The sequence below is a fragment of the Melanaphis sacchari genome, unplaced genomic scaffold (assembly GCF_002803265.2).
Source record: "Melanaphis sacchari strain LSU unplaced genomic scaffold, SCAv2.0 Contig234_pilon_pilon, whole genome shotgun sequence".
NCBI lineage: Eukaryota > Metazoa > Arthropoda > Insecta > Hemiptera > Aphididae > Melanaphis > Melanaphis sacchari.
In genome coordinates this window covers 127740-155566 of record NW_020271111.1, presented here as the reverse complement: position 1 = coordinate 155566, position 27827 = coordinate 127740, and the positions used below count along the sequence as shown (strand labels likewise).

The 27827-nt window shown below is 25.5% G+C and overlaps 1 protein-coding gene across 7 annotated transcripts in view; it reads right to left on the bottom strand.

The window, feature by feature from the left end:
* Positions 1 to 15334: 15334 nt before the first annotated feature.
* LOC112594526 (chromodomain-helicase-DNA-binding protein 7-like) overlaps positions 15335 to 27827 on the bottom strand; it is a 33524-nt gene continuing 21031 nt past the window's right edge. For 4 of the 7 annotated variants that reach the window (XM_025339332.1, XM_025339338.1, XM_025339333.1 and 1 more), the window contains 15 exons: positions 26953 to 27123; positions 26568 to 26844; positions 24203 to 24322; positions 21811 to 21953; positions 21585 to 21727; positions 21287 to 21494; positions 20030 to 21194; positions 19641 to 19935; positions 19460 to 19568; positions 19220 to 19399; positions 18866 to 19076; positions 18464 to 18790; positions 18248 to 18394; positions 18009 to 18182; positions 16200 to 17906 (listed from right to left, as the gene is read on the bottom strand). In XM_025339332.1, the coding sequence (XP_025195117.1) occupies positions 16200 to 17906; positions 18009 to 18182; positions 18248 to 18394; positions 18464 to 18790; positions 18866 to 19076; positions 19220 to 19399; positions 19460 to 19568; positions 19641 to 19935; positions 20030 to 21194; positions 21287 to 21494; positions 21585 to 21727; positions 21811 to 21953; positions 24203 to 24322; positions 26568 to 26844; positions 26953 to 27123 (5377 nt within the window). Of the gene's footprint in view, positions 17907 to 18008; positions 18183 to 18247; positions 18395 to 18463; positions 18791 to 18865; positions 19077 to 19219; positions 19400 to 19459; positions 19569 to 19640; positions 19936 to 20029; positions 21195 to 21286; positions 21495 to 21584; positions 21728 to 21810; positions 21954 to 24202; positions 24323 to 26181; positions 26260 to 26567; positions 26845 to 26952; positions 27124 to 27827 lie in introns of all 7 variants that reach the window. The other 3 variants (XM_025339336.1, XM_025339337.1, XM_025339339.1) reach the window with 3 other exon arrangements.

Below are 27827 nucleotides of genomic sequence, written 5' to 3'. Positions count from 1 at the left end.
TTCGAGTCGGAACTGAGTAAAATGACTCCACAATATTTCTACTCCCTAGGACAACATTTTTATTATTCTGGTAATCCGTGCATTCGTAGCAGCTACACGTTTATCGTAAATTAAATACCACGTATGTGGCGCCGTAAAACCGGTCGTAAATTCCTGATTCCCGGCAACAATTGAAATAGCTGGCGTTTCATTAGAACGCACCCCTCGACAAAAAAAGACGTGGATAAAAACTGGTTTGCAAACTCTAGAGAACCCAAGGTCAAATTCCGATTCTAAACACCGTAAAACGAACGCTCATATACACACATTTATACAGTATTACACATGAAAATAAATATTATACAGTATTATTACATAAAAACACAACTCAACGTATTTTCAGTGCAACGGGTCGGTAAATTAATATTGTTTTTATACTAAGAGGTCTACAACGCATGTAATAACTCGATTTTAGATACTTGATATTTCTCGGAAAAATTAATTATTAATTACTTTAATTAATTTTATAAACTATGGCGAAGCATTCGTTAATCGAAAAACTAAAATAAATGCATATTAATAAAATTTTCTGATTTTATAACAACACTAACAAACCGTAAATAAGTTGATTTTCTAAACTAATTGACTAATACATCACATTTCCTTACCATATAATCCTGCTAAAAATAGACGATATTATTAATATTACGATAGAATAATAATAATATCATATTATATATTATAACTTATAAAAAATATAAATGTATTTTATCCAATTATTTTTGATTTGATGAATAAAAAAAAAGTACTTACTACCAGACTCACTATTGTTTAACATTCGTTGTGTGCCCGTAGCCATACCACCTCTCTTTAATTTGGGCATAACTACACAAAAAATATAACTTTGCTATCTCAATTGTTTTCCTTGTTTGTACTGTATATATCTAACGCATTCGGTGGTAGCTCAGCTCATGGGGTAGCTTACACCAACGGTAGTCATTCAGTGTTACCATGGTTGTTATTCAAAAAAGTAAAAATACTAATATATGTATATTAGTTGCATATTAAACATATTTTAATTGCGTTGATACGGAGCTAATATAAGATATAAATCTTATCGTCCTATATTTGTTTATTCTTTTTTTTCTCCAAAGAAACTGTGAAATAGTGTAATAATTATATTTCATCTTATTGTTGCATTTATATATTGGAATTAATAAATATTCTTTTTGTGAGTACCTACTGAGCACATCCAATTGTTCATCTGGAGGGTCAGATGACAAAACTATGCTTATATTATTTAATATCAGTTTGTAAGTCTCTACATATAAAACAAAGCACAATAGTAAGATAAATCGGTTTTGAAATTTAGTGTGTAGATGTTTCAGTAAACGTTTTCCCGGCGTAGTCGCCATTGACACTCGAATTTTGGAGTTAAAAAAAAAAAAAATCGAAATTTCTATCTCAATATAGTTTGAAGCTAGAGCACCAAAAATCTTCTTTTTTTATGCTATAAAATATATAAAGCCGGAAACATGTTGTCAACTACTAACTAATTTTTGGTGTTTAGGTACGCTAAAAGCTAGTTGAGCTAAGAACAATTTTTTTCCTAAATATTTCACAAATAAATGTTGTTAGGTTACAGATAGGTAGACAGATAGAAATATTACTTTAAAAAAAATTTATCTAAAACAGCCATACACAACCTTTTTTTTTTTTTTTTGGTTTGGTCCATATAAAATATTTTAAAATGTTATGTGGGCCGTAAATTGAATAAACGGGAACAAGGAGATTCGGAAAATAAAAATGTTCAATTATAAATTGAAACATTTGACAATTTATTTTAAAACAATTAAATATTTATTTTAAATTAATGTGATTTTTAGTAATGAGACATTTTTTTTTTAATTTTCTCAATTCAATAAATTCATTTCGAGTCACAAAAACAATACGGATTGATAGAATATTAAATTTTAATTCGAAATACAAAATATTTTGATGTTAATAATATAAGTCAGACAGTTTGTTTTACTAATTACAGTTTAATTTATATTGAAATAAAATGTTAATTACTAAATACTTGGTAGTAATACACGAAGAAAGCAATTAAACTAGACCCATTTAGCACGCTAACATGTAACAAGCCAAAATATTATCACCATATTATATTTATGTGGTCTAATGGTTATACTTAGGCAAATAAATTCAATTTTTTTATAATTTTTATTCTTTTATAAATAACATACCTTACATGTTTATATAAATATAAAGGTAAAAACCTTCTCAGAAATGAATATTTTTTGAGAATAATGTCACAAATGATGCTTAAAAAAAAGATTTAAATGGGAAATAATAATTTTCATTGTCTTCCTTTATTATGGGTGGTTTAAAATATACCTAATAACAGTAAGTAAACTGGTCCCATTTTCGTCGAGTAAGTAAATCTATTTAAAGTTATTAGTTAATTGTATTGAAATCATGGTAAAAATGTAAATCTTACATTAATTATTATTTGGAAGTACTTGTACTAGTATAAAAATGTATTTAAACTATTAGATATTTTGTTTTAAGATAAAATTCATGAAATTTCCAGGACTTTTTACTGAATAACAAAACTTGTATCATATACAAATCTATTAAAAAAAGTAATAATTTTTTTTTTTTTTTTTTTAAGAGGAAAAATTGCAGTCTTAAAAATTCTAATGTAAATATTTGATTGGATTTCGATGAACATTTTAAGATGATTATTTTTAACTCTAGGATAGTTTTAGTTAAAGTACCAACTTGATCATATCATTATCAAAAACATCACTCGAAGTTGAATACTGGAACAATTATAAGAAAAATGTTTTTCAGGCACAAAAGAAAAAATGTATAGAAATAAAGTTATAAAAATTTTTTTTATAAAAATTAGATTTTAGTAAATTTTTATACTCATGCTTAAATATAAAACACATATAATTAATAGTTACATAGATAGGTTAAAATTGTTAATTATCACCGGTTACCATCCGATTTGTATATCATGAGTAGTGATGTAATTCAATCAGCAGTGGTCGAGAATATAGGGCAAATACCGATGAGATATAAGTATGTTGTGAAAATAACTACCTACCTATACCTATTATATATGTATATTGTGTATATATGTGTGTACGTGTACGTGTGTGTAGTGTGTAGGCTTAAAATAATGAAAAAAGGTGAATCAAATAATAAATCCTAACTCAATGTTTCAATATAGTAATAAAATATGTATTTTTAACAAACATTAAAAATACACTTCTCGGTTGATCAGACAATTAAAAAAAGTAAATAAATTGCTTTTGCTGAGTATCTAAAAATGTTTGAAAAAATAAGTAATTCTTAATTGATTATGAATTTATCATTTACTAAAATATTTGAAATATAGGGAATTGTTTATTTTATAGTACCTCACCCTTCTCCAAAAATATTAATTAGATCCAGTTTGCTAAAAGAATATGATAAATCATTGTAAAATCAATACATCTCTCCGCCGAAAAAATAATTAGTAAAATATAAAATAAACTACTAAAAATATTATTAGCAATACATTTATATGATAAATAAATAAATAAAATAAACAAAAGAGTATATTGGCAATCTGAAGATTATTGAATACATCAAATATTAAAAAAATTAAGTGCTGTAGTTGTAGTATTTCTCTCTCTCACACACACACACACTCCACGCATATATAAATGCACGCACGCACAACACACATATTTAAAATGTTTAATATTTATGTCAACCACTTCTATTTTTTTGCATTTCCCTCCTCTTTGTGTAGTATAATTGTTTGGTTGAAGATAAATACTACCTGCACATTGATTGTTACTGATGGGTTCACCCTGAATCGGGATCGAAACATTGTCCCCTCTTGTGTACGAATATCACATATATAAACGGTTCACATACTTTTACTACACGAACACAGTTATATGTTGTCCAGCAGACAACTGCTGTGAATGTTCCTGAGCAATATCGTCGCTGAATTTTTTCGACATAAATTATTCTCAAAATTAGATACATACGAAAAGGTTAGTTAGAAATTTAAGTATATTATGCTTTAAAATTTAAATATATTACTTTTCTTTCGTTTTGTTAAGAATCAAAATGTATTATACAAATTGTTCAATACAATAAAAATCAAATTGTAAAAAAAATAACATAGATAATTAATTAATTTGCTAGTGACAATTTTTTTTATTTACTTATTGTGTTTATTACAGCATAATATTAAATTAATTTAGGAAAACTTCATTTATATATAATATACATTATTTTTTTCTTTTACTATTATGTATTTACTACTTTACAAATTTTATTGAAAAACATTCATCCATTTTTTTTAAGGTTATAAATAATTGGTTCAGAGTGGATACTGTTAAAGAATACGATGTAAGTACTTTATTATTATTTAATGATTTAATATGTAAAGCATTTTTTTCCTTAACACAGAAATCACCATACCAATAAAATTATCTAAATGTTGTCTTTGTTAACTTACTTTATATACAATATATCACATTCATTTATTATTTAGCTTATTAATAATTTCTTTATGATCGATTCTTTTTATTTATTATTTTTCAATGTTGTGGATCGATAGTGTATTCATACAATTTTAATATTAAATTTCATCTTATACTTAATAGCATAAAAATACAACAATCGTGAGATTAAATTATTAGAAGAGTTATGAAGGGAGGAGGAGAGCAATAACATAGCATTATAGCTTAAACAATTTCAATATAGCGCGAAATACTTGAAGCATATTCTAACTGTAGCGCCTAAAAGGACATTTTATTCTCTAAAAAGAATTAAGAACTATTTGCGAAACGCTAATGTTGAAGATAGACTAATCAGTTTAGTATTACTTATAGTGTACACATAAATATTCATGTCAATCTTGAGAAACTAATCAACTGTTTTTTTAAAGAAAAAATAGAAATTTAAATTTTGAGCTATAAAATTGAATTTAATTCTATATCATGTATTATGTATATTATGTGTAATTAAATAATTATTGAAGAACCTCAAATATTTATGTATAGGTGCTTAAAATGTATAATATGTTCAATTGCTTTTAGTCTTTAAATCATTTATAAATTGTTCGTTATATTATATATCACTTACTAACATTTCTTTAACCTCCCTCCCCCACCCGGAAGTTTGTTCTGGGTAAGACCTTGATTATGGTCACTTACATGTGTATAAAGATTTACACGCCTTTCAGTAAAATTGCTCATAAGACAAAGACAGTAGGGGCATATACTTACACAGTAAAACATAGAATTTTTAAATTTACACTAAGAATAGTAATGATAATTATTACAGTACTATTATCGTGATTACAATCGATATTTTATGTCATAAATAGTTTCTGTATTTTTTATTGTATTTAAATGATCAAACTATTTACACTCCATTTTAGTTGAGTTACTTGACTGACCAAAACTAAACACGTCGGTACATCCTCACCATCAGACAGCCCCATTTTGATTTATAATTATCTATATACACAGTGGCAGCGCCAAAATGAATGATGAACGACTGCTTCCGATATTATCAAAATGAGAACCAATGATAAAATGCATATCGCTAGTTTGGGGGTTCAGACGGTAATTTATACCCACAGTCTTGTGCGAAAGCGGTTCAATCTTAACCAGAATAGAATATAGATCAGTCATACTCGACCTTTATTATTTTCTTTGGGCCACATAAAATACTTTAAAATATTACTTGGACCGAAAATCAAAATGAACAAAAAGAGCTCCCTCTAAAAAAAAAATGTAATATTTATATATTATAACAGATAATAACTTATTACAAGAAAATCAAATACTTATTTTAAATTAATGTGGTTTTTAATATTAAGACATTTTTTTCATAAATTGAATGAGTTATTTTTGGACTACATAAAAAACAATTGGTTGGCTGGATGCAGGTTAAGTATGGCTGATATAAATGAACCGGTTTTATTTATCTCCGTTGTCATGACTGACTTAAAATTCAAGCCGCCATCCTATATTATTACCTACGATAAATGTTATTATTATCCACTCTGGTTATTATATGCTGTATCAATGACTGCACGTTTTCACAATGTAATAAAACAAAAAGGGGAGACTAAACTACTTCCTCTACTGTCAAAAAAAAAAAAATCATTTTACTCAATAACTTATTGTTCTAATTTCACGTTAGAATTAATGAGGAAAATAACTATTTAAAGTCTTTTATCTAATAGATAGCTACACAAGTTTCACTGAAATATTTTTGAAAAACAATATTTATTATTTACACATATATGTGTGTATTTCAGGAATTATTTGAAAATAATTCTGATGTTATGGACTTACAATATGGCTTTTGATACATCGGAAACCGCTAACGTCGTCCGCGGTAGTGTAAACGCCGCATGGGAATTGAATCAAAAATATTGTGGTAAATTGCTTGTTAGAGCTATAGAAATTGTCTGTATAGAGATGCAAAGAAGACCTACAAGAGGTGAGTGAAAATGTTACAACTGAAACTAACAATAAGAATAACATTTTTGTAATTCATTTATGATTTTATTATAATTATGTATGTTACCTGTTTTAGACGCTAATAAAAATAGCTCAATTCATGGTAGACACAAAAAAATCAAATTTCTTAAAGAAAAATGTTGTAAAGATCAATGCAATTTAAACTTTATAAAAGCGAATTGTCCGGGAACACGTAAAAAGTATACCTAATTTATATTTATAACTAGTTTTTAAAATACCTATTATATTTTCAAGAAGACGTCATACCCGCATATGTATTATAAATAGTAAAATATTTGTTTGGAAATATTTCAAATTGATATTTAAAGAATCAGATTAGTTATATTAGGAAAATTTTTTTTTTTTGTTTTTGAAAATCACATTACAGAACCATTACTTCCTGAATTGTAAGTATAGTATCGTATGTTCATGAAATTCAATACAAGATTTCTTGTGTATTGTCTTAACTCAGTTAAAAAAATTCTAAAGTTCATATAAGTTTTATTACTATCCAAAAACGTTCGAATAATTTCATATTAAAAAAATAAATAAATATCATAGAAATTTCAATTTCAATATTGATATGTCATAAGTCATAATATGCAGATAATAAAAAAATTATCCTCTTTCAGTTCTTGTTATTATTTAAAATATTTAACACACCTATTTCAATGAACTACTCAATGATAAAGTACCTACATGTAATACTTTATAAATAGGAAAGGAACTTTTCTGATTTGTTATAATGATTATAATACTAAACAATTACTGTGTTTGCTGGGAATTAAAAAAAAATTATATCACGATGTACTTAGTATTAAAAAAATACAACATCTTTATTTCGTTGTTTGAAAATCAATTTTATAGTAGGTTATATAACTAATATAATTTATTTTACAGTCGTGAGAAGCTAACAAACACAACTACTACAACATCTACAACTACAACTACAACAACTACACCATCTACAACTACTATATCTGCAACTACGCCGTTTAAATTTAGGTATGTCCTTACAATGGATGACTATAAATATTATTTTTCCTTATAACAACTTTAACTAAAACAAGGTTATAAAATCTAAAATATATCAATTGTATTATAAAAATAAAGGATTATCCAGTAACAAAGAAATATAACTTCCAAAAAATTGTAACTTTTCTTTTTTTAATCAATATGAAATATGAACTTCTGTCCTTGGTGAATATAGAAAGATTATTTAAATTTTATAAATATATTATATTAGGTAATAGAAGATTAAATTGTTACATGGATTCATAAAAATATATTTAAGTTAAATTTTATTATAAAAAGTTATTTTCATAAGCCATAATATTATGTATAATTATTTTATTTTATTTTAATTTAATTAATTAATTTCATATAATTGTATAATTATGCAGATATTTATTAAAAAAAAAATTGTAGGTATGTGAAATATTATAAAAATTAATTTTCTTAAGCCAAGTTAATCAAATATTTTTATCATTAAAACCTAATGCCATACAACAATTATTTAAGAAAACACAACTTTTATATACTATTAGTTTTAAAGCGCAAAGAGAACAAATATAAAAAACAAAAATTAAAAGAAAATTTCAAAATTTCTTTTTTTTGTATACATTTTTTTCTCAGTTTCTTACACATTTTAAAATAATTGGTGACGAGCTTTTATTAATGTTGATATTTTGCTATAAATACTTCGAAATTCTAGTTTAAAACTACTTCTAAAAAATTTACTAATAAAATGATTATCGAAGAGAGTGCATTAAGTAAAGTGTGTTCAGCCAATTTACAAAAAAACTTTTAAGTCCATTAAAAATTTATTTGATGATAGAATTATACAGACGAATCAACACAAAGATGGTAAATTTATTGCAAAATCATTAACTACATGTAAATTTTTTCAAGATATATAAATACATATTTTAATAGTAATAACAACTACTTATCAATTTAAAAATTGTTTTGTTTTTATTTTTAAAGTAGTGACACTTAAAAAAAAAAAAACTAAAACTTTATAAAATTTAGAAAAATGTGACATAGGTACCTATGTTAACCTTTTGTTACACACTATAAAATTAAATATATCAAAATATACACATTTAGTATTTATTGGCTTTGTTTAAATTATTTTTTTATTATTAACATGACATGAGGCAAAAGCAACAATCACTATCAACATAAATAAACTTAAATATACAATTATGAACAGTCATCTTCAAATATAAGAAAAAAATATTATTTAAAAATAAAGTGATAATTAGGTAAACCAAACATATTTGTATTTATAAAACTTTTTTTAAAAGTGCTCTAACTCCCAGTAACAGGAAATTTATTCAAAAGGAAAATAAATCCTTTCTTGGATAACAGATAACTTATATTGTATTAAGGTCTTACAATCACATTACAATAATTCGCGTGTTCATTACGTTTTGAAACAGAAAAATGTTTCAATCTCAAATTTAAAGTCGATTTTTGTTGAAAGATTCAAAAATGTCTTAGAACTTTTTTTAAATAATTTGAAAAAGCTAACTGATAGGCACTATTACAGTATCTATACTTTAATATAATTATATTCTTACACTTGCTCCATCTTACATTTATTTTATAGGTACTATCACTGTAGAGTTCTACTATGTATATAAAATTATTTTTTATTACTTTATAATTATTATTAACTATAATAATTTTTGGCTTATTATATAAACATTAGAAACATATGCTAAATCAATCTCATTTCATCACTTGCTTTGTACATCGTTTCTAATTTATCGGTATAAAACAAAATATATTATACTTACATTTTATCTTAATTTTAGTTAATTTATACTCTGTATAATCAAGTGTATTATTTAACATCATAAACATCAAAATCCCATCATACTTTTTCATTTAGTATTTATCTATCTTTAATATACTGTAATAAAGATAGACAATGTGATAATAATTAGATACCATACTATATAACACAAATAGTGAAGGAATCAAACTTATATTAAAAAAAAAAAACACAAGTTGAATAAAAAATATGTAGTTTTGAGGAAAGACAATTAGTTATAAAAATAAATTGTATTTATATTATTTAACCAAATTTTTTTTTTAAATTGCATACATTTCAGATAATTATTACAAATACCTAAATTATTATGAAAAATTGATAAGTTGTTTAATAAATAAGCTATAAATATATGACAATACAATTATGATATTACAACAATAGAATACTTTAATACTAAATAATTTAAAACGGAATTACAGATCAAAAAGATTAAATGATAATAGTTATATTTTCTGTACATAACTTTAAAAATTAAACATACTTATAAATACCTAAAACTGTGTAATTAATTTTATAAAAGGATTTTTTAAATGATTTTATAATTTTTTGGATGTCTTAAAATTAAATATGTAATGAAAGTAGTTGTTTTAAGATTGCACTCAAGGCTATCATTTTTGTAATAAATATATCACTCGGATGCTAGCAGGTTATAATGTTTGTCCATTCTGTCGAATTTGTATTTGTTTATTTGTAAGGACTATAATATATCAAACATAAATTACTTCTACCTGTGAATTTTTTTATTACGTTTGTTTATTTTAATTTAAAAATACATGAAAAATAATTCTTTTACACATAAGTTTTTATATTACGATTGTAAACTAATCTTCAAGTTTTCAACTATTAGTAATAACAATAATTTATTATAATATGATGCTAACAGAATTTATTAATTACAGTTTAACATGTACATATTTCATTTCATTATTAAACTTATCTATTATATTAATATTATTATTTATTATAGGTTATATTTATTATTAATATCTTAAAATTGTATTATTCACTTATACATGTATAATAATTATTATTATTATTATTATTTGTATTATGTTTTAAAATAAAATTCTTTTACTAACACTTATTTTAAAAAGTTTTTATTTATTAAAATACAAATACATGATATAAGAATAAACTTATAAAAAACAAAAAGTAACGTAATACTATTTAGAATTTAATATGTTCATATCAAACATATATATTGTTAACATATCGAGCGCTTAACTCAAAATTGAATACAAGGATATTTTTTTGCTAATGGAGATGTAGATAAATACCTATATAATAACTTATTGGTTTAATAATTAGTCTTATTATAAAATAGTAAAATAAAATACAACAATACTTAATTGATTTATACCATAAATTATTAAATCTACGATATATTAATAAATATATAAATTAACTATGTTTTGTACAATAATTAAATATATACCATAAATGACTTGTTAATAATGTATTCATATAAATATAAAAGACCATCAATGGATAATGATGGCATGATTAGGTTGCGAACAAAGACATTACAAATTAAAATATGTGCAGTATGCAATAAAATACTGTATAGCCTTACTAATGAGGTATAATTTGAATTAATAATATTTACAGAACGCAAAAGTGTGTGATTAGACCTGGTAAAATTAGCACAAAAATATTACAAACATAAACTGCTCTCTGACAACTGATATTGAGTATAAAACCAAAATTAAAGCAATTGAAATTGAATACTATGGAGCACACTTAACAAAAGTCGAACTAAATAAACCAACGATTTGTTTAATTAACTATTACGATATGTTTATTAATGTGTGGTTAGTACTTAGTATTTACACTTTTAATCACTTGAAGTAATATAATAACTTAAGACAAATACTTATAGCATGAACACTGTCAATTAGTCATCACGCAGAAATAGTGTGTTTAGGTTGCTTTCAGAACGTTTTTATACACTAAGCAAATGTCAGGTAGTATTGTTTTCTACAAGGTTTCACTTAAGTATTCGTCATGGCTCTATAGGATTCACCTCTCTATTGTGCTACTTTTTAGTGGCAATTAATATTTTATTACATATCCAAGATATGCTTAATGTATACTTGTGAGGTCCAACAAATTGTAGCCATTTCCTTGTGTTATTTTTTAATGGTGATTTATACATTGTAACACATACCCTATAGTGTAATACTAACCTAATTTTATGTACTTGTGTGTCCGGCATGTTATAGCTACTGCAACAGTATTATTTTATTGTGAAATAAAAAAAAATCCAGTGCATGATTCCAAAAACATGATTAGAGCGTTACCGAGTGAAACTCAGTGGGCCGGTAGAAAGTGTTTGTTTGGTCGTGATTTTTTTTTTTTTTTTTATAATAAGATAAATTGGTACAAACATTAGTAAACAATATAATTTAAATAAATTATTAAACCGTGCGGTAGCTGTAATCAAACGTTAGACGTCAACCTAAAACTCGGAAGGTCGATACTTTGCCAAACCGACGCTGTACTCGAGTATATATTTATTGTATTTTATATTAAACATTTTGCAAAAAAAACAAATAGGTACACAAATCTTCACAACAATCGACGGTGCCCAGGCGAGTAGTCCCAGAACACCACCATGCGCAAACGCGAGATAAGATGATATATAATCTATAACCGTGAGATATCAGGAGATAGTAACGATGTTATCACGACGTCACTGAGACACAACAGGGAACCCGTGCTCTGACGCAAAGCCGCAAAGGGGAACACGGCACGTCACACAACATTGCAGTGCGAAGGATAATATTATTACTTATTTATAATTTAATGTTAAATATTTAGCAAAATTAGACAGACACTAAATAATATTCTATATTGTAATAATTAGATTACATTTTTTACATTCTTGTTCAACGGAACAAATAATTTTACTTGTATAGTAATAATTGATTGGTACATAATATTATCATCAAGTAGAAACTATACAAAGCACCTTTTTTTTTTCAATATATTTTTTTTTTTTTGAAAATCTAGCTTTTCTCAAAAAACTAGTGCTAACAAAAAAAAAAAAAATAGTGGATCAAAATATGATTTTTAAGAATCAATAACATAAAAAGTAATTTCTAAACAAAATAAATATAATTAGTTATTTATATTAGAATTTTATTGTAGGTGGTTCCTACATGATTATTAATTATTATTTATTACTTACAGAAATTCACGTTTTTTATTTATACATAACCTATCCAATTAAAACCAAATAAAAAGAAAAAAAAATTGAACGGTTTAAAAGGTTTGTATTGTATTTGATAAAAATAAACTTTTTTTTAACCTAAACATTAGTCATTAGTGGTCTTTAACAATATAAACCTAAACATTTAAAATTTCAGTGTTCATTAAGTTTAAAATAACTTAAAATTTTATTTAGTACCTAATTTATTTAAATAGCCAATACTTAATTAAATTAAACTATATGAAAATAATGTAGAACTAATTTAAATAAAAATTTCATCTGCAATAAAAAGTAAAACAATTTTAAGGTATGGTTTTTAAAATTATTTTCATATTTAATTGGTAGCTCGTCCAAGAACAATAATATTCGAGCGACACAAGTCTAGATATATAGTCTAATGTCTAATACATTAAGAAAAAAAAATTTTAGCAAGTTAAAATAAATGCACATTATTATTAAAAATATAAGAATATAATCAATTACATTATTAACACATAAACAATTAAAGTTGAGCGCTAGAATTATAAGTTTTCTACAGAATACATGTAACATATGTTCAATCAATGCAAATAGATTATAGCAATTGATAAAATTATAAAAAACCCACTTTATTATAATTAACCATTTAATTATAGACTGAGAACAAAGGAAAAGATTTATTTATTCATTTTTACTCATTTCACATTTGACCATTAATAATTTTGATCTAAGACAAATTACATAATTTAGATTAGTTTAAATAATAATACTTACAAAAAGCAAAATTTTTCATTTGCAAAACAAAATATATTTGTACTGCTGCATTATTCAGCCGGAAGTCCTAGGCCATTATCCATTACTGTTTTAAATTGAAAATACTTTCAAATAGATGCATGCAAATAAATTATAAATCATACTTTTAATGATTTTACTTATTAGTTATTACTACTAATAACTTGAAGGTTTTTTCAAAAAGCATACATTTTTTTTTATCATTTGATATTTAAATAGCTCCAGTTACTCAAGTCTAAAACAACATAGTGCATTTTAATAGGTACCTAAGTATTGTCCTTTTGTGTACCATATACCTCTCCTTCTTGGGGCCAATCAGTATAACCAAACATTAATATGTTAGACTTAATATACAAAATTTCAAATTGCACAAGCTTTTTCAAAAAATATACTTGTAACTTTGAAATATCAAACAAAAGATTACTTTGATTTAAAAACGCAATATTATTTAAAAGACACTTCAAGCCATCTTCTATTTAATGACATCAATATCTAATGTATATTTATTTAGTTTGATTTTATATCTTTACTTAAAAAAATATACATTTAATTTTAAGACAACTGATTAGTTTTTCATGTATACACAGTTTATTGGTTTTATATAAGTGTGTACCATAGAAAATAAAATTGGAGTCAATTATTATGTTTCTAAACACATATAAATAAAAAGAAATAAAATAGAAAAACAATTTTTATTTTGTACAAGTAAAAAAAAATGTTACAGAAACGTCGACTGTAAACAGTGCACAATATATTATAGGTACTTATATCAGCCTTCATATGGGCAAATTATTAATATCCAGTACAATGTAATCATTAAAAAGTTAACATCGACATGTGTTTCTAATTGATATTGACAATTATAGGTTCCTAGTAGGAACAAATTATTTTTAATTTTATCAAAGGTTGGCATTTTTTAAAAGTCTATATAAATATATAAATAAATAAATAAATAAATAAATAAATAAAAAATGACGTGGAAATATGAATACAGTTACAAAATTTTCCTAATAATTTTCATCAGTAGTTAAACTAACTTAAAAAAAAAAGAAGATCGATTTACTTATGATTAAACCATTACAAATTGGTTCTGTAACTCACATTTTAAGTTGTTATAATGGAGAGCAGATATGTGTATTTAATAAAAAAAAAAAATTGAAATTAATAGTAATTTGTATTAGTATTATATCAACGTTAAAATCTTTGGATAGGTAACTCGACATTATTAATAAATGCGTTTTGAAAAAAACTATCATTAATAAAGTACTAGTCATCTATCCAGAATGATTGTAACATTTTTCAAGAAAGTTTAAAATAAACAATGTATAGCATAAAAAACCATTTCGATCTCACCATTTGATTAAAAATGATAAAATGTTATAGGTTTTAATATGTTAGAATATGGTACATTTGTATATATATATATTTTAAAGGCCACCACATGATGAAAACACTGTCAAACGAAATAAAAGAACCCCATTATTTATATATATTAAAATATTATAAATATAAGTACCTCTGCGGTCGATTTAAAAATGTTTTAGAACATTTGTGATGTTTTTTTTATTTTCCACGTTACCTTTTATTACATAATCATACAACATACATAATTCAAAGTATATTATGTACATAAATATACATGTAAATATGTATCCTAATAAATACACATATATTTATATACACATAACATTATATTATAATGTAGATAAGAACCTTAAGAACCTGTAATTAAACCTACAAAGTAATATTACTGAAGTACATATTCGTTCACCTAATTTGTATTTTATATAAACTGATTTTGTTCAGGTCATGTATGTAATACTCATCAAACTCGTCCTAAAAAGGATCATCGATCCATAATATGGTTAATGTACATCAAAAAATTGATATTTTAATTTTAATAATAATAAAAAAAACAATAGTACTAAAAACTAGATAAGTTTTTTTTACCTATAATATTATTTGTTTATGTATTCACATATTTATATAGAATTATATAACATATATACAAAAATACACATAAAATACATTGGACATGCTTGGGGTTATACATAAACAATGGTGACTGAGGAAATGTGGTCACATGACTAAAAATGTTATTAACAAATAAATACCAGTATAATTATATAAACATTTATAAATTTTGTGTGCGTAAGCGACACATTAGCTGCTTGAGAAAAGGGTAAAAATTACCTAGCAACAGAATACTGGTTAAATAATAAAATTAATAACTGTGGGAGAAAAAATACGTATTTATATGAATTATTATTTGCCAAGAAGAAAACATATAATTTATACATGTAGTAAAAATATAAGTTTTCTTTACAAATGCACAAATACACCTACAAAGTGTAATTTCTCAGAAATGAAAATACACTATCACAGTTGTATAAAAAAATCACTAAACAAAATTAAAAAAAAAACCAATAAAAAATTAGGGAATCGACATTTTTAAAAATAGATTTGTTTACTTATTTCTTTATATTTTAGAGAGCAATAAAATATATTTACATCACGGACACCTCAAAATGATCTATTATAGTAAAGCGGCACTTATTATATTTTGGATAGTAAATTCAATTGAACAAAAATAATAAAAATCAAATATTGAATTTGAGCTTTAGGTTTGAAGTAATCGAGAATTAAACAAATATATTTTTAAAAAAAATAAACGTCAAACCAAATAAGAAAAAAATATTTTAAAAATACTATTTAAAAAATAATAATAATACTTTTAAGAAAAAAAATATTATAATAAAACAATCAGAAATGCTTATCTGAACATCAAATACTAGGAATGGTTTTATACCTCATCAAGTTATAGCAAAAAAAAATACAATACACTTCATTATTCCGGCGATGGTGATGGTGAGTGTGATTTCGTTCTTGCAGCTGCAGCTGCGGCAGCTCTTCCAGCATTACTTCGTAAATTCTTACGTTCTACATTCTCATCAACAGAAGTTTTTTTTGTTCGACATCTTTTACGATTTTTGCCACCATTTTTTTCGTCATTTTCATCAGCCATATCAGATTTTTGTTTTGTCATATCAATACTCTCTGTATCACATTTATCCAATAATTGTGAGTCACATTCAACGTCTACGTTAGTGGGTTGAGAAATATCCATTTTTTTTAGTTTTTCCCTTTGTTTTTCAGGAGATTTAGCTTTAATCGTACCAGATAAATCAATACCAGATTCTGATAGATTTTCTCTGTTAGTGGATGGTAGTTTTGTCATAGTAGGAGGTACGGGTATTGTAATTGGTGATATCATGTCTTTAGCTCGCTTGTTTGGTCTCTCGTTTGAAGTATTTTGTTCCGCTGGTCTCTTTAAAGTTTTTTCAATCATTTCCATCGATGGGAAACTAAATTTTTTGTCATCAGGCAATGACCGAGCAAATAGTTCAGGTGAAGCTTTACTTAAATTCTCAAGGGCTTCTCTCATCTCTTGTTCTCTAGTTTTCTTTGAATCACTACCACCACTACCACTTGCTAGAGCTCCTGCTGCTAGTACATTAAATGGTGGCATACTTGACATTAGAGAACGTAAATTGTCAACATCTCTTGAATTACGGTTTTTTGATAGATCTGGAGGAGGTAAATTGCGCCCGGCTCGTGTTAAATTCTCAAGAAGATCTGAAGAACTTTGAGTTGGTGATGGAAGATGATGTGTACTGGTTCTTGGTTGTCGTTGGCTAGATGATGTAACAGTACTAACATTAGAATTTTGACCTCGACTACTTGATGTTTTATGACGAGAAAGAGAATTTTGAGATGTGTTGGGCGATGAAACATTTAAACCACCATTCAACAATGATAGACTATCATATGCAGATGATATCGCTCCTGGTTGCAATGAAAATGGATTTAATCCACCCAAACCCAAAGGTGTATACAATAAGCTAGGATTTGGGAAGAAAAATGGCAATGAACCAGGCATACTCGAAGGTACATTGGCTGAAGAGGATGGAATATTTTTGGTATTAGAATCAGATTTTCTGGATTTAGAAGACTTAGAATTAGACTGTGGACTTTGTGTTGAATGAGAACTTTCATTCATACTTGATGGGTCCATACCAGCTAGGCCAGGAAGGCCTAGACCAGCAAGATTGGCAAATAAGGAATTAGTTAAATTCATATTACTTAATCCTCCCATACCTCCCAAAGCACCAATATTTGGCAATCCGCTAAATGGCATAAGCAAAGGATTGTTCTTAGGATCAAAATTTCCCATAGACAAACTTGATAACAAAGTAGATGGATTTAATCCACCAAGACCAGCTGATGCTAATGATGGAAAAGAAAGATTTGGGGCCATTGATGTTGAAGGCTGATTAGATGATAACGATTGACTTGACGGACTTTCTCCAGTTTGCATTGGTGGTCGACCAGGGCCTTTTTTGCGTTCTGTTTGAGGTAAACGTTTTTGTAAATCATGAGTAAGGTTTCCACGTTCCTTAACTAGGTCTGCCCATTTTGGATCAACATCATAAGCTGGATTTTCAAGTAGCCATTGTCCAATTCTTTTTAACTGTGGAGCTTTTGTACCAGTTAACTATAAAAATAATAATAAATGTTATTTATTAATACTTATATTTAAAAACAAGAGTAAATCACATGGAAAAACCAATAAAGTTATTAATATAAACCACTATACCTTTTTCCCTGTTGTTCTATTTATTACGGATACATTTTCTTCACCAGTTAATTTTTTCCAATCCAATAATGTTGGATCTACTCTTGGTCGCCTTCTTCTTGGAGCTGATAAGAAATCTGCAGACATTTGTTGATCAGTCATCAGCGCATTTTGTTCAGCTAACCATTTATTAACCTAAAATAAGAATTAATTTAACATAATTATTTAATTAATAAGTAATGACATATAATAATTAATACTTTAGATTCTTGAGAAAATGAAGAAGCATTTAATTTGCCTGAATACTCTGCAGTACTTTTTGCCATACTATCCATCATTGCTTCATACATTTTACGTTGTGTTTGAGATACAGACGATACACTAGAGGCTTGAGACATTTTCAACACCTGACAGTGATAAATAAAAAATTATTTGTGAGTATTAAGATTTAGAAAAAATGTATTAATTAGTTTAACCTGTTGCTGTTGAGCAAGTTGCTGTTGTAAAGTTGTATGTTGTTTGAGTAAATTGGTTTGTTGTTCATGGACTTGTGAAGATAAATATGCTGTAAGTGGATCTAATTTACTAGATTGTCTATGAGCTGCTCCTATTTGTTGTGACATATTTTGTTGTGATTTATTTGAAGGCGTTGGATAATTGTGAGAAGTTGAAGTTGATGCCAAGTGCTTTTTCTGTTCTGACGAAGGTAATGATTGCTGTTCTTTGGCAGCAGATAGACCAAAAACAATTTCATCTAGTTTACGGCGTTTCATTTCTTTTCCAACTACAGGTTCATCAGCAGGCTAAAAATAAAAATAAAATAACGTTATTTAAAAATATTAGTTATTATTTATTATTTTATTATTTATAATACATACGCGTGGTGTGCGTACACAATTTTTCTTTTGCATTAGTTTGTTTAGCATGTCATCCAATTTGCTTTTTGGTGGTGTAGATGAAGGTGTTTGAGTTATATTTTGAACTGGTTTATTTTTAAATGGCATTGAAAAATCTTGAGCCTCGTTCATAGACACAGATGGTGTTCTTGGTCCTGAACTTAAATCCATGCATCCACCTTGTGTTCCACCACTTCAAAAAACAAAAACAAATTGTTAAAAATGAGCTTGATATTTTTTATGTTATAATGAAATGATTCTGCTTATATTAATACAATAAGGGTATTATTTTAACAGTTAATAAAATATAAGTATGATTTAATATAAAGTACTTACCCAGAAGATAAATCCATAGGTCCAGTAGATTGTGTTGTGGCAGCAACAGTAGTAGGAGGTTTCGGATTGTTTAACACTTTAAGATCATATCCCATATTCATTAACCGTGAAGGTGTATTATGAGACTGTTGGTGAGCCGGTGGAGGCTGAATGAGTTGTGGAGTGACGGGGGTTGAACGCCTACACATAAATGTTCAATATATTATATTTATACAAAGTGTATAAAAACTAAAATCTAACCTCGAGTCTTCAGAAAGTGATTCATCCGTTTGTTCCCACATAGGGGCTGGAGAATGTTTGATTGGATGAGCTGGGATAGAATTTGTATTTAACAATGCATGCAATTTAGCTGTAACAATTTAAATATGTATAAGTATAAACTATAAAAACATAATTATGAAAAATAAATAAATAAAAGTACCTCTTTCCGTTTCTACATCAATAGCAATATGACGTTTCCGTTTCAAATTAGGATTTGAATGAGCCATAATGTTATTAGCTTTCAAACTTGAATGTTCATTATGGATATCAGATAAATTTATATGATCATGAGATACTCCAACATCTCTTTTAGAAACAGTTATATCAGTTTCTTCTAGTCCCATTCCACATATACTTGGATTTTGAGCATAAGCAGAAAATTTCTTGCTTACAGGCCATTCTCCTGTTTCAACACATTCTACTATATGTTGTAAACGGACAACTAAGGCATGTTCCTATAAGTTAGTAAAAAAAAAAAAACAAATTATATACTAAGTCATTTAAAAAGATTTAAGTTAAATTAATATTTTGTATCGTTGATAGTCTTACTTTAGGCCATTTAATTGGATTTTGATAACTTGTAGCTAAAAGATGAGCAATGGTTTGATCTATCTGTTGTAGAGGCTTATGCACGGGTAACTTATCAACAATTGGATTAACTACATCCTTATGCACAACTTCCAGTTCTGGAAACATAGCTTTTAATCTATCTACACTCTCAACAGAAGATGAACATTCCTTAGATTTAACACTAGGTTCAATAACTTTAGAATCAGATTTATTATTTGTGTCTAAAGGAACCTCATCGATGGGATTTTTAATAGATTCAATTTTAGATTCAGCATTGTCATTTTTCACAGAATTTTCTACATCAATTTTTGGTGATTCATCTTTTTCTTTTACATCAGTTTGTTTCATCTCTATACTCATGCTATTTTCTGATTTTTCACCTTCATTTTGATTGTCAACTGTTTCATCAGAAGATTTATCATTTAATTGCTCTGTTGGAGTATCAGATACTTCTTCTGCTTTACAGTTACTATCAGAAATGTCTAGTTTTTTAATTTCTTCATTGTCTACATCCATCAATTCTTTAGATTCTTCCTTTGATGGTATTTCTTCTTTTTCATCTGAATTATTTGCTATATCTCCTTTTATATCAGTAGTAATAGTTTCAGTTTTAGTTGATTCAGTTTTATCAGAAGTTGATTCATTGGTTTCAAATTTTTCTTCTTCAGTTTCTTGTAGTTCAGCTGACTCCAATTTTATTTCTGAATCTATTTTTTCAGTACTAGAAGTTTCAGATTTTGATACATCTAAGTTAATAGTTTCAACTGTAGATTCTATTTTAATAGATTCTTTTTTAACGTCTAAATTAGCATCTGTTTTATCAACATCTGATTTAGCATCTGTTTTATCAACATCTGATTTAGAATCTGTTTTATCAACATCAGATTTAGCATCTGTTTTATCAACATCTGATTTAGCATTTGTTTTAACAGTTTCTGTTGTGGCAGCATCTAATTTGGCTGCTTCCACTTTGGTTGCATCTAATTTAGCTGCTTCTGTTTTTGTTGTTTCCAATTTAGCAGCTTCAAGCATTTCTGTGGTAAATGATCCAGATACAGCAGATAATAGATTTTTTTGAACAATTTCTCGGAATGATAATTCAGGATCATTAAGAATATAAAAATCTGTTCTTCCTAAACCATGCCTAAAAATAATATCAATAAAATTAATGAATACATATATAAAAAACACTTTCTTTCATGTTCTATTATATTAAGTCTTAAATAAAATAATTACTTAGAAACTCCAATAAGTAAATCTTTATCATGTTTTCCTGGTTGCCACCAATCAGGTACATCAGCAGATATTTGGCAACCTTTTAAACGTTCATCTAGACGTGGATGATTCAGTGTTTCTTCTCTTATTTTAACAATTAAATTAATTCGATCAAGTGCTCTTCGAGCTCGTTCTTCATTTATCATTTCCATAGGGAAATCACATAGTTCTAAAAATTATTGGTAATGATAATAAGCAAATAATATTAGAGGTAAAAAATACATACAACATTTAACATAAATAATATGATTAATATTACCTTCTTCTTCAGTTAAAGGTTGTCCACATAAACGTTTACACATTGCATAAAATGAGCGGAAATATTCTGTTAGAGTATCATCATATTTCTTTTCTAATCTAGCAACACTTTTAAATTTAGTCCAATTATAAGTTTTTGAAACCCTGAAATACATAAATTATTAATATATTGTAAATAAAAAAAAATCAATATTTCTTATAAATTAATAAGCTAGTATTAAACATACCTGTCATAATCTACGCCATAAGCAGTTACAGCTCTATAAAATTCTTGTTCTTCTTTACGAGTCCACTTTTTCTGACTTATTTCGAGTCTTTGACGTTCACGTTCTCTTACAAATTGTTCATATTTTTCTCGTCTTTCCACCTTCTATGTAAAACAAAATAATAATAAAAAAAAAAAAAAAAATCATAAAATTAATTTTTGTTTAAATAAATATTTTATGATAGAAATACCAAAAAATGTAAGTTGAATATTATATTTTGAGAATAAAATCAAGTACATTAAATATTCATTTAATAAATTATTATTAATTAATTGACATAAAAAAATTATAATAAACAATACCCATGCTCAGTTGATTAAGTGTTTATATTAAATTGTATAGCCAAAAAAAAGCAAACTAAGATAATAAACACATAAGCATCAAGCGTTAAATTCAAGCTTAAATTTAATATAAAAGTATATAAGAACATAAAAATAAAAAAATGTATGAAATACATTAAGGATTTTCCATTCATCAGTATGTACAACATTTCTAATCTATTAAGTATTAATTTATGAGTAATGACTCACGACCAACTAAATACACATTTAAATTAAATTACACATAGTGTTTGTATTTATAATTTAATTATACAAGTTTATTTTTTCACATGCATAATTATCCAAAAAATTATATTCAGTACTCATTTAATTTATTTTTAAATATTAAAACAAATAAGTAAAGGAATGCAATAAATAAAAAATTACTTATGTAACTAAAGGCACTATGAGTTTTATAATTATAACTAGAAATGTAATTCAACATTTTAAATGCATATTTATTTATATAAGGTAAATTACAACTAAATATATGAATTAAGTATTTGGATATCGATTTTAGAGAATGTTATTAAAATATATAACATGTACTTAAAATAATATATAAATTGATAATTTGTATAATCATCATCATAGTAATAAAAATAAAAAACTAAATTAAAAATAATAGCCCAGTTAATTATTTAGGATTATGATTATCAAATAATTAAAGTTAAACTGTATATACAAACACACGATAAAATAATAAATGGTTACAACATACAATTTTTAAAATATATGCTTAGTAATAATATTTAATATGAATATAATATCACTAATCAAATGTATTGTATGCAAATATTTAATAAATTAATAGTAATTCATAGGGTTTTAAGTAAATTAATTTAAATAATATACATCATTAAAATTATTTCACAAATCATGCTGAAAAAATATCAGCTAAATCAATTAAATTGTTATCATAAAATATGATCTATCTATAGGACAAACAAAATTGAATGTATTTTAAATAGTCAAGTCTCAGAATTAGATAACTATTGAAAATGGATTTTAAATTTTGATTATAGAGAATTTTAAATAAATGGATATATTACATTAACGCTAAGTACAACAGAATAATATTTTACTCTCATAATTTTTTTTTTATCAGAATTTATTTTTCATCATGAGTCTATCCAAGTAAATATCTCTTATTTATAATTTTCAAACTATCTATGGAACTATCTATTCTTTTTAAAAATTTTGTTGTCAATTGCTATTATTGAGATCTAAAACATTAATATTATATTTTTTTATAATTTAGAGCATACCACACCCACATTTGTTGTATTTGTCTTACAAATGCATAGCATAGCATAGTTAAAATCAGCTGGTCCAGTATTGTTAGTATTTATATCAGAATAACCTACTATCTAATAGTTAAAAAATACTGTCTGTGTTCAGCTATAAATGTTTTTTAACGTATAAAAGAAAAAATTTACATCAGAATAGATAATATTATTGTTTAAATTGATCAATTGGTTAATTCACATTAATATTTAAATTAGCAATCTAAACCTTTTCTGCTCTACATAAATTTACTATTCTACATGTTTGTTAATGGGAAGAACAAATTTGGTTATTTTATTTAGTCAGTTTAAAATAACTATACAATATGTACATATGTATATAATAATGGACATAACTATACTAACAAAACATATGTATACATTTTGTTTAGAAATTTAATTAGATATTATTGACAACATGAACAACATAATAGCAATAAGATAATTTTTTAATCAGAAAGAAAAATAATTTGTTTTGATATTTTTATTTAAATTAAAAGTAAATTGTAATAATTTGTTCACCAACAAAATTGTAAGTAATATTTATATTTTGAAATTAACTTTCATTTTTATTTTTTTAAACAATGTTAACAGATAAATTATTTTTAAAAGTAAGTCCCGTGATCAAATTTACCACTTTTTAATATTAATTATTAAAAAGCAATTCCATTCCATAACTATTAGTATTAGTGCAAATCCATTTTATTTGTTGACCAGCAAGTAATTTTTATGAACTCAGATACGAACCCAAAGATACATGGCCAGTTGTTGCCAGTCCCATCCGGGCTGTCCCGTACCAAGGAGGCTGGCAACGTCTCCTGATAATTGGGCTGTACCTGACGTCGCTGCGCACGTTGATTCTCCTAGCTACGAACACACAAACATCCATGCAACTAGACATAATCTACGTCAACAGATCTACTATACTATAATATTATACTTAATGAATATTTCACATAAAACCATAACATTATATTTTAGCTTAAGAAATCAAATCATCTACAGAAATATATCCAACAACTAGATATATCTAATTAAATAATTGTTCAATAAATATTAAATTACAAAATAACTTTAAAAAAGTGTTAGCCGCCCAACTACACGTGTAAAAGCTTTCTAAATACATTAAATGTTTATGTAAATAAAAAATAAAAATATAAATAAAAATCCATCAAGTAGGAAGGCAGTAATTAATCTCATTATAAAAATTAAAAATATCTTTAGATTGTATTGATTATATTTAATGAATTTTTATAAATTCAAGTATATTTAACACAAGCTACATGATATAGTGTATATTCAAATACAAAACATGTTGAATTATTAAGTATTTTGTACTTGGAAATGAATAAATACTATGGTATAAATAATATGAAACACTATAAACTTTAAGTTTTCAAAATATATAGAAAAAACAAATTGTTTTTTACCATAAAAATAAAAAGGATAAAATTCATCAGTCAAGTCAACTACCAATAACACACACAACTTTTGTGGTTAATAAAAAAATATAATTTAAATTCAAAAAACTAAAAAAAAAAAACCATTTGATATTTACAAGGTATGTACTGAAAAAATAAAAGTTTATCTAACTTGGTACCAAATGAATAATTATTTAATTTTGTATCAATGAGAAAATAGAAATTTAATTTATGAGATATTCCAAGGAATAACATAAGACATAATAATTTTTTTTTTTTTGTACGTATTACTTAATAATTAATTTTTTAATTATTTAAACTTTTTGTTTACTTAGGATTAAAATTACTGAAATTCTCAAATTAATAATTGTTGATAGATTTATAACTATTAACATGGAATTTAAAGTTAACTTTGTTTATACATAAAATAGTCAAAATATATTGTGTGTGTGTGTGTGTGTGCACGCGTGTATATATGTACAAAAATAAAAATTTAATTCAACGACACACAAGGCCATATCATTAATACTACCACATCATTCACACACATGAAACCAACGCAAAGAAAACATAATATTTATACAGACATTTATGCCTTTATATAACCCAAATCATACACATTTTCAGATTTAAAATTACCAGTTATTTTAAGTAAATTAATTCAAAGTTAATTTTGGTTCCTTGGAATAAGGAAATGATTAATATAATTTAATATGAATAAATAACAAAATATCAAATATAACGTGACCACATATTAGTAAAATAAAACATATTTTAAGGTGTGTCCTGAACAATTATTTTTAAATTTTTGTATTAAGTTCTGAACAATATATACTTTTAATAGGTATACCACAAATGTGCATGACAGTTGACCAACAAATTTTTACTGATGAAGATATATTATGATAAATTCAAAGATTAATTTTCCATCTTCTTACTTCATGAAAAAGTAACCTGCACCAAAACCACCAATTACCGTGAGGTTTCTAAAAAAGTAATATTAATTACACCCAAAAAATACAGAACCAAACTATGGTTTAATTTTTAAATCTTATTTTCAAATTGTCCTTCCTATTTAAAATGTAGGTAGTAATTATACTTACAAAAATAATAATTTCATAAATTAAACTTATTAATTGGTGACTGATCAATAAATCATAATGAAACACAAAACAAATATTTAAAAATATTTTAATCTATGTGTCATGCTGAATGAAAGGTTCAAATGAAAATCAAATAAAAAAGAAAACAAAAAAAAAAAATAATAATATAGAATATTCACAAGACACACACAAAAAGATTTACCGGCAATGCCTGTGATGAACTGATGGAATCCATCAAAGATCTCGGCGATCCGAGATCATATTTATACATGGTCACATCCTGCATAGAAACAAATACCAATTTTGGAGTTCCAGAATTTACAGTAATAATAAAAATATTATTCCTATTCTAACCTATCAATTTTGAATATTTACTTAATATAAATATAAATTAATTGAAAACTTTTCTTAGCCAGCATATCTAGGGTTATTAGCTAAATATTTAAGGCATAAATGCTTGATTAACACTTAAAGACAATTTTGTAAATTTAAAATAGGATAGAATAGTTCCCTAGATAGAATATTTTTAATTGGTAAATCTTGACTATATTATCTAAATACTATAAGTTACTTCACAATATTACTAACCTTAGCTTTTTGCACCAGCTTTTGTTCTTCTTTTTTGAAGTTTCTCTGGCAGGTACTTATTAATCGTCTCACCCGATTGTTAAGATCACCAATTGAAGGCCATATGTATTCATCTGTAGTAGATGTTGGAGTTGGTGGTGCTATACTTAAAGCATTATCTTCAGTTGCAGAAGGAGTTGGTGGTTCTGATGATACTTCTTCAGAATTTAATGGTAATTCAGCACCTTCTTCAACATCATTGAATTTTGTTGTTGCTGTTGCTGTTTCTTTTTCTTCACTAATAAATAAATTAAAAGTATTTTAATATAAGTCAAATAGAGAAATATTTTACTTCATTGTCCATTCACATATATTATACTACACATTAGAATACATAAATACTTACAGTGTCGGTGGACCACATTTGGCTAGGAAACTCAAAGCTGGATCACTTCTCATTTGGTTGTACGACTCAAAACCGTGTTTATACGTGCCTACTAAAAGTGAACGATCTGCATCTCGGTCCCACCAAGGAGCAGGAGTTAAGTCACAAATTGGCGTATTAATCGGTAAAGCACTAAAAAATAATGGAAACAAATTATGTACACTAAGTAATCATAGGCTATATTTAAAATAATATATAAATAATAATTATAGTTCAATTATTTATATGATTTTTTTAACTTATGTTCAAATAATATAATTTGTTCATTATCCAAAGTATCATTAAAAATATTATATAATTTAAATTAAATGTAAACAAGACTGAACATAACACATTTAAGAATTAAATTTCACAATTTTAATATCAACTACTACAGGCACTTAATATTTAATTACAAAAAAAAAAATTCATCTGTTATTTAGTAGCTTTATAATATGATTTTCCATTTTTAGTATAGTTTTATGATTTTAATAAGCATAACAAAATAATGTACGTAGCACGTTTTTCTATCTATTGGCATTCAATTCTTTAACGAAAGATTATGGAGTTGATAAAAATTTAGTACAAATATAATTGCTAAATTTAATTAAAATTTAAGGTTCTGTGATTAATGATATTTGCAACTAAAAAATTATATTTTGTTTTAAGAATAACATAATAAAGTAGTTATCAATTATACATATCTTAAAAAATTAAAATGAACTAAAATAAAACTTGTAATAAAATAAATTTACTTCAAAACAATGTTGGTGATCAAAGCGTTAATGGTAAACAATTTTAGGTATTAAAATTTTAGTATTATTTTCTACTATTATCTTCTATTCAAATAGTTGAAT